This window comes from Gilbertella persicaria, assembly GCF_025201335.1.
Source record: "Gilbertella persicaria strain CBS 190.32 chromosome Unknown B0P05scaffold_1, whole genome shotgun sequence".
NCBI lineage: Eukaryota > Fungi > Mucoromycota > Mucoromycetes > Mucorales > Choanephoraceae > Gilbertella > Gilbertella persicaria.
Genome location: NW_026251962.1, coordinates 357979 through 370865, shown reverse-complemented (window position 1 = coordinate 370865; position 12887 = coordinate 357979). Strand labels below are relative to the sequence as shown.

The following is a 12887-nucleotide window of genomic DNA, read 5'->3' as shown; positions in this document are numbered from 1 at the left end:
CTAAGAGAGAAGTTCTCTGTTCAACATACTTGAAGTAGCTTTGAAGTTGCTAAGATTTTAGCAGTCTCATAACTGAGTTACAAAGCACATGCAACCAAAAAGATAACATTTTATGCAAAGTGATATTCTTAAAGACTTGTGGCGACTTTTACTATTCAACTATTCTCCAACTCCGGATATACGGGTTTAGTATACGGGTTTTATGTGGCACCCTTTTTTTCAGAAATCACTTCCAGAACAATTAAAAGATTTCAAGATCCACGAAGAAGCTGGATCTAGAAAGTTTTTTCACGATTATTCAATCAAGGAATGGAATTTCCACAATTATTACAGACTTACACATAACAATTTGAACAAACCAAAGAAGTTTGCCTTGATAAAAGCTAACTACAATAATGATATTGACTGGATTTCGAAGAAACGGAATATTCCAAGTGAAGTAGTTGATCATGCAAAGCTCCTTTTAGAAGAAACTTCTTGTAGGCAGTTGTATTCAGTTTCAACACAGAATGTATTTATAGGTTGATATTACCAGCTTTAAAAATTTTTCCAGAAGACAATGAAGATTATGTAAGAAAATCATAGGTCAAGAGCTTACTCGGCAACATAGAATGTTTATGACAGAGAAGCTATTTTCAACTCGCTATTGATATATCCATTTTTAGAAGCAGTTACAATTGGCACAACATTAAACCAATATGGTGCTTAATTCAACGTGGGTGAATGCACCCTTAAATCAATGAGTAAGCAATTGAAGAAGATGACAAGAGCCAACACAAGGCAGACGGTATTATAAAACTCTTCAAAATGAAAGAGATCAAAGTGCTGTTGCTGGAAACATCTGGATCTTTTGGCAATAAAGATAAAGTCAAGATCAATGTTGATCATCACACGGGAGTGTTTGGCTCACTAGCAACCTTGAAGGCGATTGCAGATGAGTTTAATTACGCTTCAGTAAAAAAAAAAAAAAAAAAAAAAAAAAAAAAAAAAAAAAAAAAAAAAATCAAGGCCTTGAAAATTTTCTTTTTGCATGCTGCAAGTACTTGTACAAGACTATATTAAATATATATATATATATATATATATATATATAGTACCTATTGTATTGATTTTATTTATAATCTGCATTTGTGGAGCGTATCTTACTGCGAAGAAGGGCATTTCAAGTTGTGGAGAGAGGAGCTCCTCGAAATCAGTTCGCTCTTTGATGACAGAATGGAGTTTCTCCCTCGATGTATCCAATTCTTTTGGAACATGCGGGTAACTATAGTCTTCCAAATGCTAAATGTGATGAACAGATGATATTACATCATTACAATATAGGCTTTGCTCAAAGAGGCTCTCAACACAGTTGCAGCCCTCAAAGAAGAGCACTTTAAGGAAATGCCAAAATGGCGCTACAGTCCCTGCCCTGCCCCCACGCTAAACATGCTTATAAATCCAGTAATTTTAAAGCTAGTGCAAGAAGAAGACAGCACTGGCATGGTTGATATGGGGCCATTTTATACCCTTTAATAAAACATTATATTTATCCTTGCTCTTAATTCTACAGTTAAGTCTTTCTAAGTATGTTTCCTCGTTTGAATTGCTCGCTTAGCTCTCTCGAAAGGAGTACTTTTTACTGGCTATTTTAAGGGAAGAGCACTTACAGACTATTCTTGTGTTTTATTTTAAACGAACTTAACTAGGTTCAAATCTGCAATGAGCTATTTATTCTGGCACAACATATTGATGTTTCTGCAGATAAAGAAAAAAGAACTATGGAAGGCGCACAATTGGAGGCGGTTCTTAGTATTATTACCAACATGGCAAGCATAGCATACAAAGCAACTCTTCGAAAAATAGAGAGCTATCCGTCGAATACTTTTTTCCCAATGCCAATGATTGTTATATTGTATCGAGAACTTAAAGAGCTGATTACAATGACAACAAATCGCTTAGTTATTTTATCGATACATATTGAAGTACTGAGAGGGTATTATGGGCCTGATCAAAACATACTGTTGTATTGAACAACAAAACAATAGACATGTAACCTCTGTCTAGACTCAGATCATAAACTACCAAATAAAGAGAGACGAAAGGGACGTATAATCTTAGCAACTTAAAGCTACTCCTACCATCAGCCCATTCAGCTTGGACTACGACATAGCTATTTTCAGGAATATTTGCGTCTATAGACAATCTATGTGTGTTGAATATATACAGCATTTTTGTACAAGTAATAAAATATTCTACTGACTAGAGAGTGAACAACCAGATTTATGATTTTTGGATCACTTGGTAGCAACTTGCTCACAAGATCTTTACCAGGCCTCCGTGTCTATTTGTAGATCTTGCCAATACTCTGACTCAAAGTTACAAGTATGTTGAACAGAGAACTTCTCTCTTAGATTGCACAGTTGTGCAATTGATTTCCTAATAGTTTGCAATCTCTGCTTCTCAAAAGTGCAATCTTTATTTTCTGTTCTCAGTGTGCAATCTATTTCCGAAAATAGTGTATATAAATTGTGTTATTCTTGCAAAAAGAGGGAACTTTGCGCGTGCCAATCCTTGTGTAAACAGGGACTGATTGGCCTAGATTATATTCCCGCCTTACCAACTAGTCATAATTTCTCTCTCTCTTCTCCCTCTCTTTTTCTTTCTCTCTATCTCTTTCTTTCTTTCTTTCTTTATATTACATACCTACTCTTTCTTTCTTTTTATTACACTATTAGACTTAGAAAATGGCTCACGTAAGCTTAGTGGTTTCATAAGCAAGTTGTCAATAACATACAAATAAACAATAGAGACTTGGAGGACGCAGAAAAAACGTAAAGAAAGGTTTTCAATTTACGTTAATGGTAGTTGGTATGTACAGAAAAGTGCAGATGACCAAGATGATGAACTCATTCCTTCTAGGTGCCTCTGGCACGGGTCGTACAACGTTTGTAAATACTCTCTGTGACGATCATGTCCTTGCTAGAAAAGAATCAGAAAACCCTGAAGACGCACATAATGAAGAAGGCATCAATATTAAGCCAGTCTCAGTTGGTAAGTGAAGCATACGTATGATATGTATGACATATGCTTAATGTTTAAATAGAATTAGATGAAGATGGTGTAAGGTAAAATATGATAAGGGGAACACAAAATAATATAAAGAGGAGCTATTTCATTTATCAGGAGTGTGGTGTTTATAAAAAAGGGGAAAATTAACACTTGCTATTTAATTTAGGATCTCTTTAACTATTGTTGATACACCAGGCTTTGGTGATAATATTGATAATGAAGCATGGTAAGTTGATCTTTATACAAGTAGTATGTATTGAACACTTGACTAGTTTCCATGAAATTGTTGCTTATTTGGAAAAGCAATATGATGACATTCTTGCTGAAGAGTCAAGAATTAAACGTAACCCAAGATTCCGTGATAACCGTGTTCATGCTCTTTTATATTTCATTGCCCCTACTGGCCATGCGTAAGTCATAAATGAATGCCACTCTTGCTGACTTGTATGATAGCTTGCGTGAAATCGATATCGAACTCATGCGTAGACTTTCTCCCCGTGTTAATGTGATTCCTGTCATTGGCCGTGCTGATTCTCTTACACCTCAAGAATTAAAGGACTTTAAGAGAAGAGTAAGTCTATACACTGTATTTTATATGTTTACTGATCTAGAAGAATAGATTATGGAAGATATTGAACACTATAATATTCCCATTTACAACTTTCCTTATGATGTTGAAGAAGATGAAGAAGACACGATTGAAGAGAACAGTGAATTAAGAGTAAGTCTATCTAAGTACTTCATGTTAACCAACCCTCCTGTTAGGCTCTTTTGCCCTTCTCTATCATCGGTAGTGAAGAAGAGATTGTTGTCAATGGTCGCACTGTTCGTGGTCGTCAATACCCTTGGGGTGCTGTTGAAGTTGATAACCCTAAGCATTCTGATTTTGGTCGCTTAAGATCCGCTTTATTGAGGTAAGCATAGAGTGTATTCTCAACAAAGTATGTTCATACAAAATAGCTCTCATTTGCAAGATCTCAAGGAAATCACGCACGACTTTTTGTATGAAAACTATCGTACTGAAAAATTGAGTCGTACTGTCAATGGTGGTGACCAAGAAGATGCTTCTTTGAATGCTGAAGATATGGCATCTCAAAGTGTTCGATTGAAGGAAGAACAATTAAGAAAGGAAGAAGAAAAAGTAAGTCCCAGATAAGGTTGAAACTTTGATCTGATTTTCTCTCTAGTTGCGTGAAATTGAATTAAAGGTTCAACGTGAAATTCAAGAAAAGAGAGCTGAGCTTTTGAGTAAAGAAGAAGCTTTACGTAACCTTGAAGCCAGATTAGCACAAGCTCAACTAGCTGATCAATAATTTTTATTTAATTATACTTCCATACCTTTACTTAATCATTATTAAAAAGACACTTTTTTTTTGTTGTTGTAATCAATGAAAGATCTATTGTATGCTAAAGAGGGAGGAGAGCCAATCAATGGATCTGGAGTTGGTTTCTCCATTTGTCTTTCTGAAATCAAATTTATAATTTATGCTTAAACAAATCAGATAAAATGGAATAAATTTCACCGTTTGGATTATTCATCATGGTTTACAGTATAAATAAGCAAAGATTTTGAACTCGAAAGATATTGTATCTACAGAAAACAATAACAATGAAGGAAGCTCTTGTTCTCGTTGACATCCAAAACGACTATTTCCCTGGTGGCAAGCTCCGTACTTGGCAGCCCGAAGAGACAGCAGAACAATGTAGAATCGTACTCGACAAGTTCAGAGAAGATGGCAAAGAAGTTGTCCATGTGGTTCATCATATGTTGCCTGAACATCTTGCTATATCCAATTTTTTTATACCTGGCACACCTGGTACTGAAATCCATGAAAGTGTCAAGCCTTTGCCCGAAGAAAAGGTCATTATCAAACACTACTCAAATGGTTTCTGGCAATCAGATCTCAAGGATTACCTCAAGAGCAAGGGCATTGAAAAGATTGTTGTGGTTGGTATGATGATTCACAACTGTGTTCCCGCTACTGTCTTTGCTGGTAAGGATGAAGGCTTTGAAGTAGTCGTTGTTGATGAAGCTGTCAACACCTTGGACCAACCCCTTCATGGTGAAATGATTAAGGCTGAAGATATCAAGAAGGCTTATTTGGCAGGTATTCAATTCTATTATGCCAAGGTCAAGAAGGTGCAAGACATTTTAGACAACAATTACTAGTTTAAAGAAAAGAAAATAAAATAGAATAAAATAGCTTTATTCTAATTGTTTAAGAGAAAGTCAAAGATAATAAACATTATTTCTTGGGACACAAGAAGGACATAAACTTGAAAATAAGCATAGACTTGCAGTCATCAGCAGGAGCATTTCCTTCACAGTATCTATCTTCATCTCTTGAGACTTCGACAGTAGCACCCTTTTCACAACCAACAAAAGTAATGCCTTTATCGGTGTATTCTTCACCATTGCCGCGGTTTTTACCAATCACTTGAGCCTTGCTAGTCCAGAAACTAGCGAAAGGACAACCTGTTTGCTCAATATCACCAAACATGATACATCTTCCTTCATCAGTACCGTATTCCATTCTCCACCAGCCACTGCCAGAGCATGTAGAAGAGAACCAGACTTCAGAATGAACGTGCTTGTGAGGACTAAGGCCTTGAACGACACAGGTCTTAACAGCTTCATTCGGTTTAGCAGTACTTTGACCATGTATGATAGCACTGCTGTCTTGACCGGTAGGGAAACTCAAGGCCCATGATCTCAAGTCAGCTCTACAGACATTGATACAAAGAAGCAAAAGAGTCAAAAGAGTAAAGTTCTTCATTGTTGATTGTTGCGAATAATAAAGCTTTGAGTAGAAAGACAGGCTCTTTTATATACACTCTTGTTGAATCAGAAATCACATCTTTATAGCCTAAAGTGGACCTGCATGCTGAGTTTTCATTATCAATTTAGCTGAAACCCAAGATGAAACATGGCTAAAAAAATGTATACATTGATTGCATCTCAAAGCTACCAGGCAACATCTTACCACCTTTGAAAAAAAAAAAAAAAAAAAAAAAAAGAGAGAAGAGAGAAGAAGAGTCACCCAAAATTACTCTGATGAGGTTGTATTATAATACATAATGTATGGAGATGACTTGAATAAAACAAATGTGGCATTGTGTCGAAAAAAAAGGATTTGAAAGATTGAATGTGTACCTGTTTGTATAACATTGAATTCTGCAAATATTAGAACCCGTTCAATTTGTCATACCAAATGCCATCATTCAAAACCATGATGAACAGGCTATAATTTGATGAGCAATATCTAGTAAACATAAGAAAAACATACACTTTAAGTTAGCTGTCAAAAAAAAATGGAAAGCTTCATTTTTCAGGAACCAGTGGTTGTTGCAATTGCCTTATCGTCGTCTTATTATACGTTCATCTTTAAGGCTTGTTTGATCTAGTGATTGCGATACATATGCATGATAAAATTTTGTGTGTGTGTGTGTGTTCTTGTTCTGAAAAGATAAGCCCTGATAGTCCACATATTACCGTTTAAAGTGGCAAATCTGTTTTAAACGTCTCCTTGTAAGTCACTTATATGCTGCCTGGGTTGAAAATATCATTTTTAGGAACATCAGCAATATCGTTTGAACCAATGAACAGTTGATCATCAAAAAGGAATGAATTTGTCTTACTTGATCTAGTTTAAACACACGAATCATAGTTGCACTTCGTATCAACCACATCATGAAATGTAAAGACTTGTCATTCTTCATCTCGAACTTTATTGAGAACATTTATACCAAGATGCAAGGCCAGAAAGTACCTTTTTTTTTATTTTAAAGATAAAATATTTGAATGTGATGACATTATTTTTATGCTCTCAAACAAAATGCCTATTGCATGTATTTCACTTTGACGAATGTACGTTTTTATCAAAACTTGACAGCAGCTATTGTATCATTTACAACAAAAAGGAAAAAGAATAGGAGTTATGCACAAGCAATGTCTGTTTACGTTTTCAACCCCTTGCTTTTTTTTTTTTTTTTTTTTTGCTTTGCCAATCAAATACCAAGTTGTAATCTTTGCATATGCTTAAAATGACAATATTTATTACAGCCATTTGAACCAAAAAAAAAAAGGGTTCTTGTCTAAACACAAGAAAAGAAAAGAAAATGCCTTGAATGAGCCATCTCGAAAAGAATAGATATACATATGTAGAATGCAGGGTGATGGCTTTTTATAAATATTGAATCATTTCTTGCCTGTCTATAAGGTTTAATCATAAAATCCAATTTCAGGGGGACCAAAAGACGTTTACATTTTTGTACATAGAATGATGAGCCAAGCTCAAGTAAACAGCAGGAGGCATGAATAACTAAAATAAGACTTTGCTTGGCTAGTTTAGAATAAAAAGAATTAAAGAGAGAAGAGAGAGAGAGAGAGAGAGAGAGAGAGAGAGAGAGAGAGAGAGAGAAGGAAGAGGAGTGATGCTTGAATACATAGAGAAGTGTACTGAGCTAAGTATTGTTTTCATGTCAATAACTATTCTCTTTTGATTAGAAGGAAGAAAGAAACGATTTATGGTGATAAAACAACTATGTCTGTATAGACATGCGCGATCATCATCACGACAACAAGACTAGAAGAAGTACATCACAACATGCAATCCCTAATTTTATATCTCCTTAACGATGCATAAAATAACTTGCATCAAAAGAATCATAAAGAAAGCTGTCTTTTTGTTTCTTTTCTTCTCTCTATTGTATTTTACATTAAACTATAGAATCCTGTAAACTAATCATGAAATATGGACAAGAACTACAACAAAATATCTTTGCACCATGGCGTCTGTCTTACATCGCATACGATGTCCTTAAACAAGAACTCAAAAGCCGCCAACTCGACCATTCCTGGACAGAGACAGATGAAACAGACTTTATCACCTTACTCGACAATGAACTCACTAAAGTATATGATTTCATCAATGCCAAGCTATCAGAAATTGATGCCCGTATTCTCTACTGTGAACGTACCATCCAAACACTTCAAAGAAACCCTACTATGGCCTCAGACACCAATTATGGTATTATGGATGAAGCACTAACAGAAATTTTGTTTGATGTGAATGACTTGTCTCGATTCACCCGTGTCAATTTTGTAGCTATTCAAAAGATCCTAAAAAAGCATGATAAATGGACTGGATTGAACCTCAAACAAGCCTTTGTGGCCAAATTGCGAGAGAAGCCATTGGACAAACAACGATTTGATATTGCCATTGTCTATATCTCAGCACTGAATGACATCTGTCGTAACCGAGGCAAGCAATCACCAGGTAACAGTGCATCAGGAGGCGATCAAAATGCGTTTGAAAGAGCCACTGCCAAATATTGGATTCACCCAGACAATATCACTGAAGTCAAGGCCATTATCATGCTTCATTTGCCTGTCTTGATCTTCAATAAAGAAAAGAAATGGGAGCCTTCAGATTCTACTATTTCGAGCACTTATTTCGATAATGGAAACTTTGATTTATACACAGGAAGGCTGCAAAGAGATGAAGAAGCAGAAGCCATACGGTTTAGATGGTAAGCAAAGATGGGTAGAGTCATATTCACTCATTTGTGCTTGAATAGGTATGGTCCTAAAGATTCTGATACTATATTTATTGAGCGCAAAACACACCATGCATCTTGGTTGGACGGTGCATCTGTCAAAGATAGATTTCGACTGAAAGAAAACCAAGTGAATCAGTTTGTGTCGGGTGCTTATACTGCCGAACAAATTGCCAATGACCAACGACTTGCGGGTGTAGAGAACACCACAGTAGAAAGCATTCGATTTACGGCCAAAGGTGTACAAAATTCCTTTCGAAAAAAGCGCCTGGAACCCATGTTGCGTGTATTCTATAGTAGAACAGCTTTTCAGTTACCAGACAATCAACGTGTGCGTATCTCACTCGATACTGATCTTACCTTTATTCGTGAAGATCATTTAGATAACAACTTTCGTAGACACCCTGCCCACCATTGGCGAAGAAACGATATTGGTATTGATTATCCTTTCCCTTATATGAAAGAAGCAGACATACTTCGGTTTCCTTATGCAGTGCTTGAGACAAAGATACAGACTCATTTGGGACAAGAACCTCCCACTTGGCTGACTTCTTTAGTCGAGAGTCATCTTGTGCATGAAGTCCCTAGATTTTCAAAGTATCTGCATGGTGCATGCCACTTTTACCGTGAAAAACTTCCTTTACTTCCCTGGTGGCTTTCTGAGCTCAATGTGGATATTCGAAAACCCCGTGCAGAGAACATTGGACTCACTCGATCCCGTAGTTTCAAGCCCTTGATTGACGGTAAATACAGAAGAGCCATGATTGAAGAAAGAGAACGACAGGCCATTGTGAATGAACCCACCAAACCTCAGGTTGAACCTTCCAGCCTAAAGACAATGCCTCCACTACCGCCCATCAAAGACCTCAAGGAACCTGCTTTACTACAACGCCTCTTTCGCCCACAGCATAAACCGCATGATATTGAACAAGCAAAACAGAGGATCAAGTTCAAGTCAGATCCTAAAGTCTATTTTGCTAATGAACGTACTTTTATCTCATGGCTACAATTTTGTGCATTGCTCCTGACAGTGGCTCTTAACTTGCTTAACTTTGGTGACATCATCTCACGTACAGTAGGAGGTATCTTTATAGGCCTCGCTGCTGGTATTGCCATCTATGCACTCTATCGATTTGAAAAGCGTGCATGGATGATTAATAGGCGTGTGGATGGTCGATATGATGATGTTTGGGGTCCTGCTGTTCTCTGTGTTTTATTGGTCGTTGCACTGATTGTGAACTTTTACCTTCGTTTTCGTTAAAGAATATATATATATATATATATTTATTACTAAAAACTAACACTATCAATCATGGTGCCTAATGCCATGACAATGTTGTTGCCCATAACAGACTCAACCTTGTCCTCCAAATGGCGCTTAGGATCTTGTTTACCAACGTGCCTTGTCTTGAGTTGTTCAGGTGTAAGCGTCAATTCTTCTTGCACAGATTTATTGTATGCTTCTGCTAATGACAACATGTTGCCAACACTCTTTTCGTTGACCTCAGTATGTTCAGTGAAATTCTCCAATGTGAGTCCATCTGTCCAGTCTTTTTTATGCAAGTTGAGCAACATCTTTTCTTCTAATTCGTTTTTACGGTAGTTGATTGCAATGGAATAATAGTGTCTGTTAAGACCGTGAATAAGAGCCTGAATAGATGGTTTGTTTAAATGGCCAATGTTGGATGTTGTCTGACGTGGTTCTTGGCCCAACATGACTGTTTGAGGATTGATCAATCGAAAAGCATCAATCACGACTTTGCCCTTGACAGATTGAATAGGATCAACCACAACAGCTACTGCACGAGGATTTAATTGTTCAAAACTCTGTTGGGTATTGATATCTACACTAGACAACCAACAGCCAAAACCTGGGTGAGAGTGGTACCAACCTACAACCATTTCAGGTCTAGAGAGCATATAAGTTGATCCAGTTCAGTTTTGTTTCTTGCACTTTACCTGCCAGTTTGCTTCAACATGTCCAACATCTTGGTTTGAAATACAGGATCAACAGCTTCAACAGACACACCAGTACCACTTTGAGGCATAGCAAAGACATCAATAACGCGAACAGTATAATCATCAACAAATTCACCCAACATCAAGCCCATGACTTCCATTGGAACACCAGCACGACCTATGCAATCTGATAAGCACATTCAAAAATACTATTGTTCATGGCTTACCATGTTTAAGCATCTATATCATCAATAAAAGTCAGTTATATAGGTATATATCACTACTTTTGCTTACCTTTAAAAGAGCAAGAGAAGAAATGTAAACCATTTCAGCATTATCAACAGTAGGTGTATCCATGCCAGGTTGCATGCCCTATATAAAAGAGTTAGCAAAGAATGTTGTGTTGCATTTGTTATGTCTACTTGCCTGACCCAAACCAGCAGCAGCAGAGCCAAATAAACGTTGGAATCTTTCCATTATAGAGTATTAAAGAAGAAGGAAAAAAAAAAGTTACGTTTGCAGTTACAGTGACGCGTAAAGCCAAGTTGACTGTAATTCGCATTCCGGTTGATACGTCATCTTTCATGCTTTATGCAGTTCTTTTTTGTTTGCAACACTAAAATCAGGGCCAACAAACATTTTTTGTTTTGTCAATTGCAGAAGGAGACATCACCAAAGGTTCTTTTTTGTCTTTCTCAGAAACGACTGATTCTAAACCTACAATACTCTATTTGAGTAGTATTGACTGGTTACAAGAGTAATTTGAGTCCACTAGAGGCATGGCTTGGAGAAAGATATTGATTGCTCTCTGATTTTATCTCACCAACATATTGTTTGCTGGATATGATAAATCAAGAAAGCCCCATGTATTCACACACTAGAATTGAAGTCTGTCTAAACTTGTTTTCAAATTAAACAGTAAGGGAAAAACAAGTTTAATAAATAAATCTAAATTGACATGTTAAATTATTTGATTACCTTTTTAAGCAAACATGTATTCTATTTGCGTGAATGCTTACGTGTACAATTTGAAGAAGAACACAGCTAAATGAGGTATTGGCTTCAATAAGCTATTTGTCGAGTTTCTTGTTAATTTAAAAACTTGTTTGTCCGAAATTTATCCAATAATCGTATTCCATTGAGCGAGGACAGTTTCTTTTTTATTAAGAGCAATAGATAAAAACAAAAACAGAATATACTCAGCACCTTGACATAAAAATGACATTCGTGGTTATCATTGGTAAATTAATCTTTACTCTATCCATCAAATACTGTTGTTGTCTATATCCTATTTCTATCTTTTTACAAGTAGCAAATGTACTCTTTATATCCATCTTAAGAAGAATGGATTACGTTAATTGTATGCCATTGTAAAATCAAATTCATCTAAAAAAAACTTTAGACTTTCTAGACTCTGATTCGTTTATGTTGATGAAATGTTACCCTGATTTAATCTCAGTAAACTCCCTCTTAACACCCCCTCCCCCCTTTTCCCCCCTTCTTTTATTTCATAAAAAAAAAGAGAGAGGATTCCTTTTTATCTCTATTTCACTCTAAATAAAAAAAAAAGGACTTTTTCTTTTTTACTTCTTTTTTTTTGTAAACAGAAAAAAAAAATCTCTTTAATTTTGTCTCTAAAGAGAAGCCAAAAGAAAAAGAACAATAAAAAAAAACGACAACACTTTTTATTTACAAACACTTTTTATCCCTTTGGGGGACCAAAATAACACTATGGATTTACATCAGCAACAGAGTGAAATACCTCCTCGTCTTGTGCATATGGACACAAGTAAGCCACCAACAAATACTGGAAGTGAGTTTTACGCAACCAACTTTGAAGAATTATCATCACCACATCAGCAAGTCTTTGATTCGCAGCAACATGTGTCTTTGACTATACCATCTGCTTCTGGTCAACCTAATGCAGACACGAATCAGATGCAACACTTGTTTAGTCCTGTTCCTAGCGACATATTACCAGTCACTGCCATAGCAACCCACCAGTCTGATCTGAACACTATGGCAGCACTCGCCAGCCCCACAACGAACCGTGTCTCTCCTGCTACACCTCAAGCAACTACAAACCTTTCTGTCACAAGCTCACCTACTCAAATGATACAAGTCTCTGTAAGTTTTTTTTTTGTTTTTATCGTCTTTTATTCATTCTTGTTTTTCCGCTTTTCCTGTACATAGAATAATTCAAGCCAGCTTACGGATAATAATTCAATGGGGGCTGACAATACCATGATGCTTCATAATTCTATGTTTGATGTTAGTCATAATGCACTCTTTGCTAGTCATGAACATCAATTACAGCA

At 36.3% G+C, this 12887-nt stretch overlaps 8 protein-coding genes across 8 annotated transcripts; 6 read left to right on the top strand and 2 right to left on the bottom strand.

Annotated features, from left to right (window-relative positions):
• Positions 1 to 44: 44 nt before the first annotated feature.
• On the top strand, positions 45 to 633 carry B0P05DRAFT_4857 (uncharacterized protein). The gene has a single exon (XM_051575257.1). The coding sequence runs from the start codon at positions 203 to 205 to the stop codon at positions 524 to 526; it is 324 nt and encodes a 107-aa protein (XP_051439702.1). The 5' UTR covers positions 45 to 202; the 3' UTR covers positions 527 to 633.
• Positions 634 to 897: 264 nt separating this feature from the next.
• Positions 898 to 1263, top strand: B0P05DRAFT_453618 (uncharacterized protein; the record flags this gene model as incomplete). The annotated part of the gene is made up of 2 exons (XM_051573913.1): positions 898 to 1039; positions 1154 to 1263. Coding segments are annotated over 2 exons (252 nt in total), but the record flags the coding sequence as incomplete, so codon positions are not given.
• Positions 1264 to 1323: 60 nt separating this feature from the next.
• B0P05DRAFT_460173 (uncharacterized protein) lies at positions 1324 to 1515 on the top strand (the record flags this gene model as incomplete). Its single annotated transcript, XM_051573999.1, has 1 exon — positions 1324 to 1515. A coding segment is annotated over one exon (192 nt), but the record flags the coding sequence as incomplete, so codon positions are not given.
• A 1197-nt stretch (positions 1516 to 2712) lies between these two features.
• On the top strand, positions 2713 to 4426 carry B0P05DRAFT_521132 (Septin-type guanine nucleotide-binding (G) domain-containing protein; the record flags this gene model as incomplete). The annotated part of the gene is made up of 9 exons (XM_051575843.1): positions 2713 to 2735; positions 2790 to 2850; positions 2902 to 3033; positions 3086 to 3107; positions 3218 to 3277; positions 3324 to 3461; positions 3505 to 3622; positions 3671 to 3772; positions 3817 to 4426. Coding segments are annotated over exons 1-9 (790 nt in total), but the record flags the coding sequence as incomplete, so codon positions are not given.
• A 234-nt stretch (positions 4427 to 4660) lies between these two features.
• Positions 4661 to 5221, top strand: B0P05DRAFT_576636 (Isochorismatase-like protein; the record flags this gene model as incomplete). Its single annotated transcript, XM_051581716.1, has 1 exon — positions 4661 to 5221. The coding sequence occupies one exon, from the start codon at positions 4661 to 4663 to the stop codon at positions 5219 to 5221; it is 561 nt and encodes a 186-aa protein (XP_051439698.1).
• Positions 5220 to 5875, bottom strand: B0P05DRAFT_521124 (uncharacterized protein). Its single transcript, XM_051575842.1, has one exon. The coding sequence runs from the start codon at positions 5826 to 5828 to the stop codon at positions 5298 to 5300; it is 531 nt and encodes a 176-aa protein (XP_051439697.1). The 5' UTR covers positions 5829 to 5875; the 3' UTR covers positions 5220 to 5297.
• A 1923-nt stretch (positions 5876 to 7798) lies between these two features.
• B0P05DRAFT_582610 (VTC domain-containing protein) lies at positions 7799 to 9871 on the top strand (the record flags this gene model as incomplete). The annotated part of the gene is made up of 2 exons (XM_051582187.1): positions 7799 to 8583; positions 8632 to 9871. 2 exons carry the CDS (start codon positions 7799 to 7801, stop codon positions 9869 to 9871), a joined length of 2025 nt encoding a protein of 674 aa, XP_051439696.1.
• On the bottom strand, positions 9812 to 11080 carry B0P05DRAFT_521120 (26S proteasome non-ATPase regulatory subunit 14). The gene is made up of 5 exons (XM_051575841.1): positions 10996 to 11080; positions 10864 to 10941; positions 10797 to 10809; positions 10570 to 10747; positions 9812 to 10519 (listed from the first exon to the last, which is right to left on the bottom strand). The coding sequence occupies exons 1-5, from the start codon at positions 11044 to 11046 to the stop codon at positions 9901 to 9903; spliced, it is 939 nt and encodes a 312-aa protein (XP_051439695.1). The 5' UTR covers positions 11047 to 11080; the 3' UTR covers positions 9812 to 9900.
• Between the last annotated feature and the right edge of the window lie 1807 nt (positions 11081 to 12887).

Coding starts and splice junctions, on each gene's coding strand:
- B0P05DRAFT_4857 (XM_051575257.1), top strand. CDS start 203: ATGTGGCACCCTTTTTTTCAGAAATCACTTCCAGAACAATTAAAAGAT.
- B0P05DRAFT_521124 (XM_051575842.1), bottom strand. CDS start 5,828: ATGAAGAACTTTACTCTTTTGACTCTTTTGCTTCTTTGTATCAATGTC.
- B0P05DRAFT_521120 (XM_051575841.1), bottom strand. CDS start 11,046: ATGGAAAGATTCCAACGTTTATTTGGCTCTGCTGCTGCTGGTTTGGGT. Junction 10,942..10,995: donor CTGCTGCTGGTTTGGGTCAG/GCAAGTAGACAT, acceptor TCTTTTATATAG/GGCATGCAACCTGGCATGGA. Junction 10,520..10,569: donor ATGTTGAAGCAAACTGGCAG/GTAAAGTGCAAG, acceptor TATGCTCTCTAG/ACCTGAAATGGTTGTAGGTT.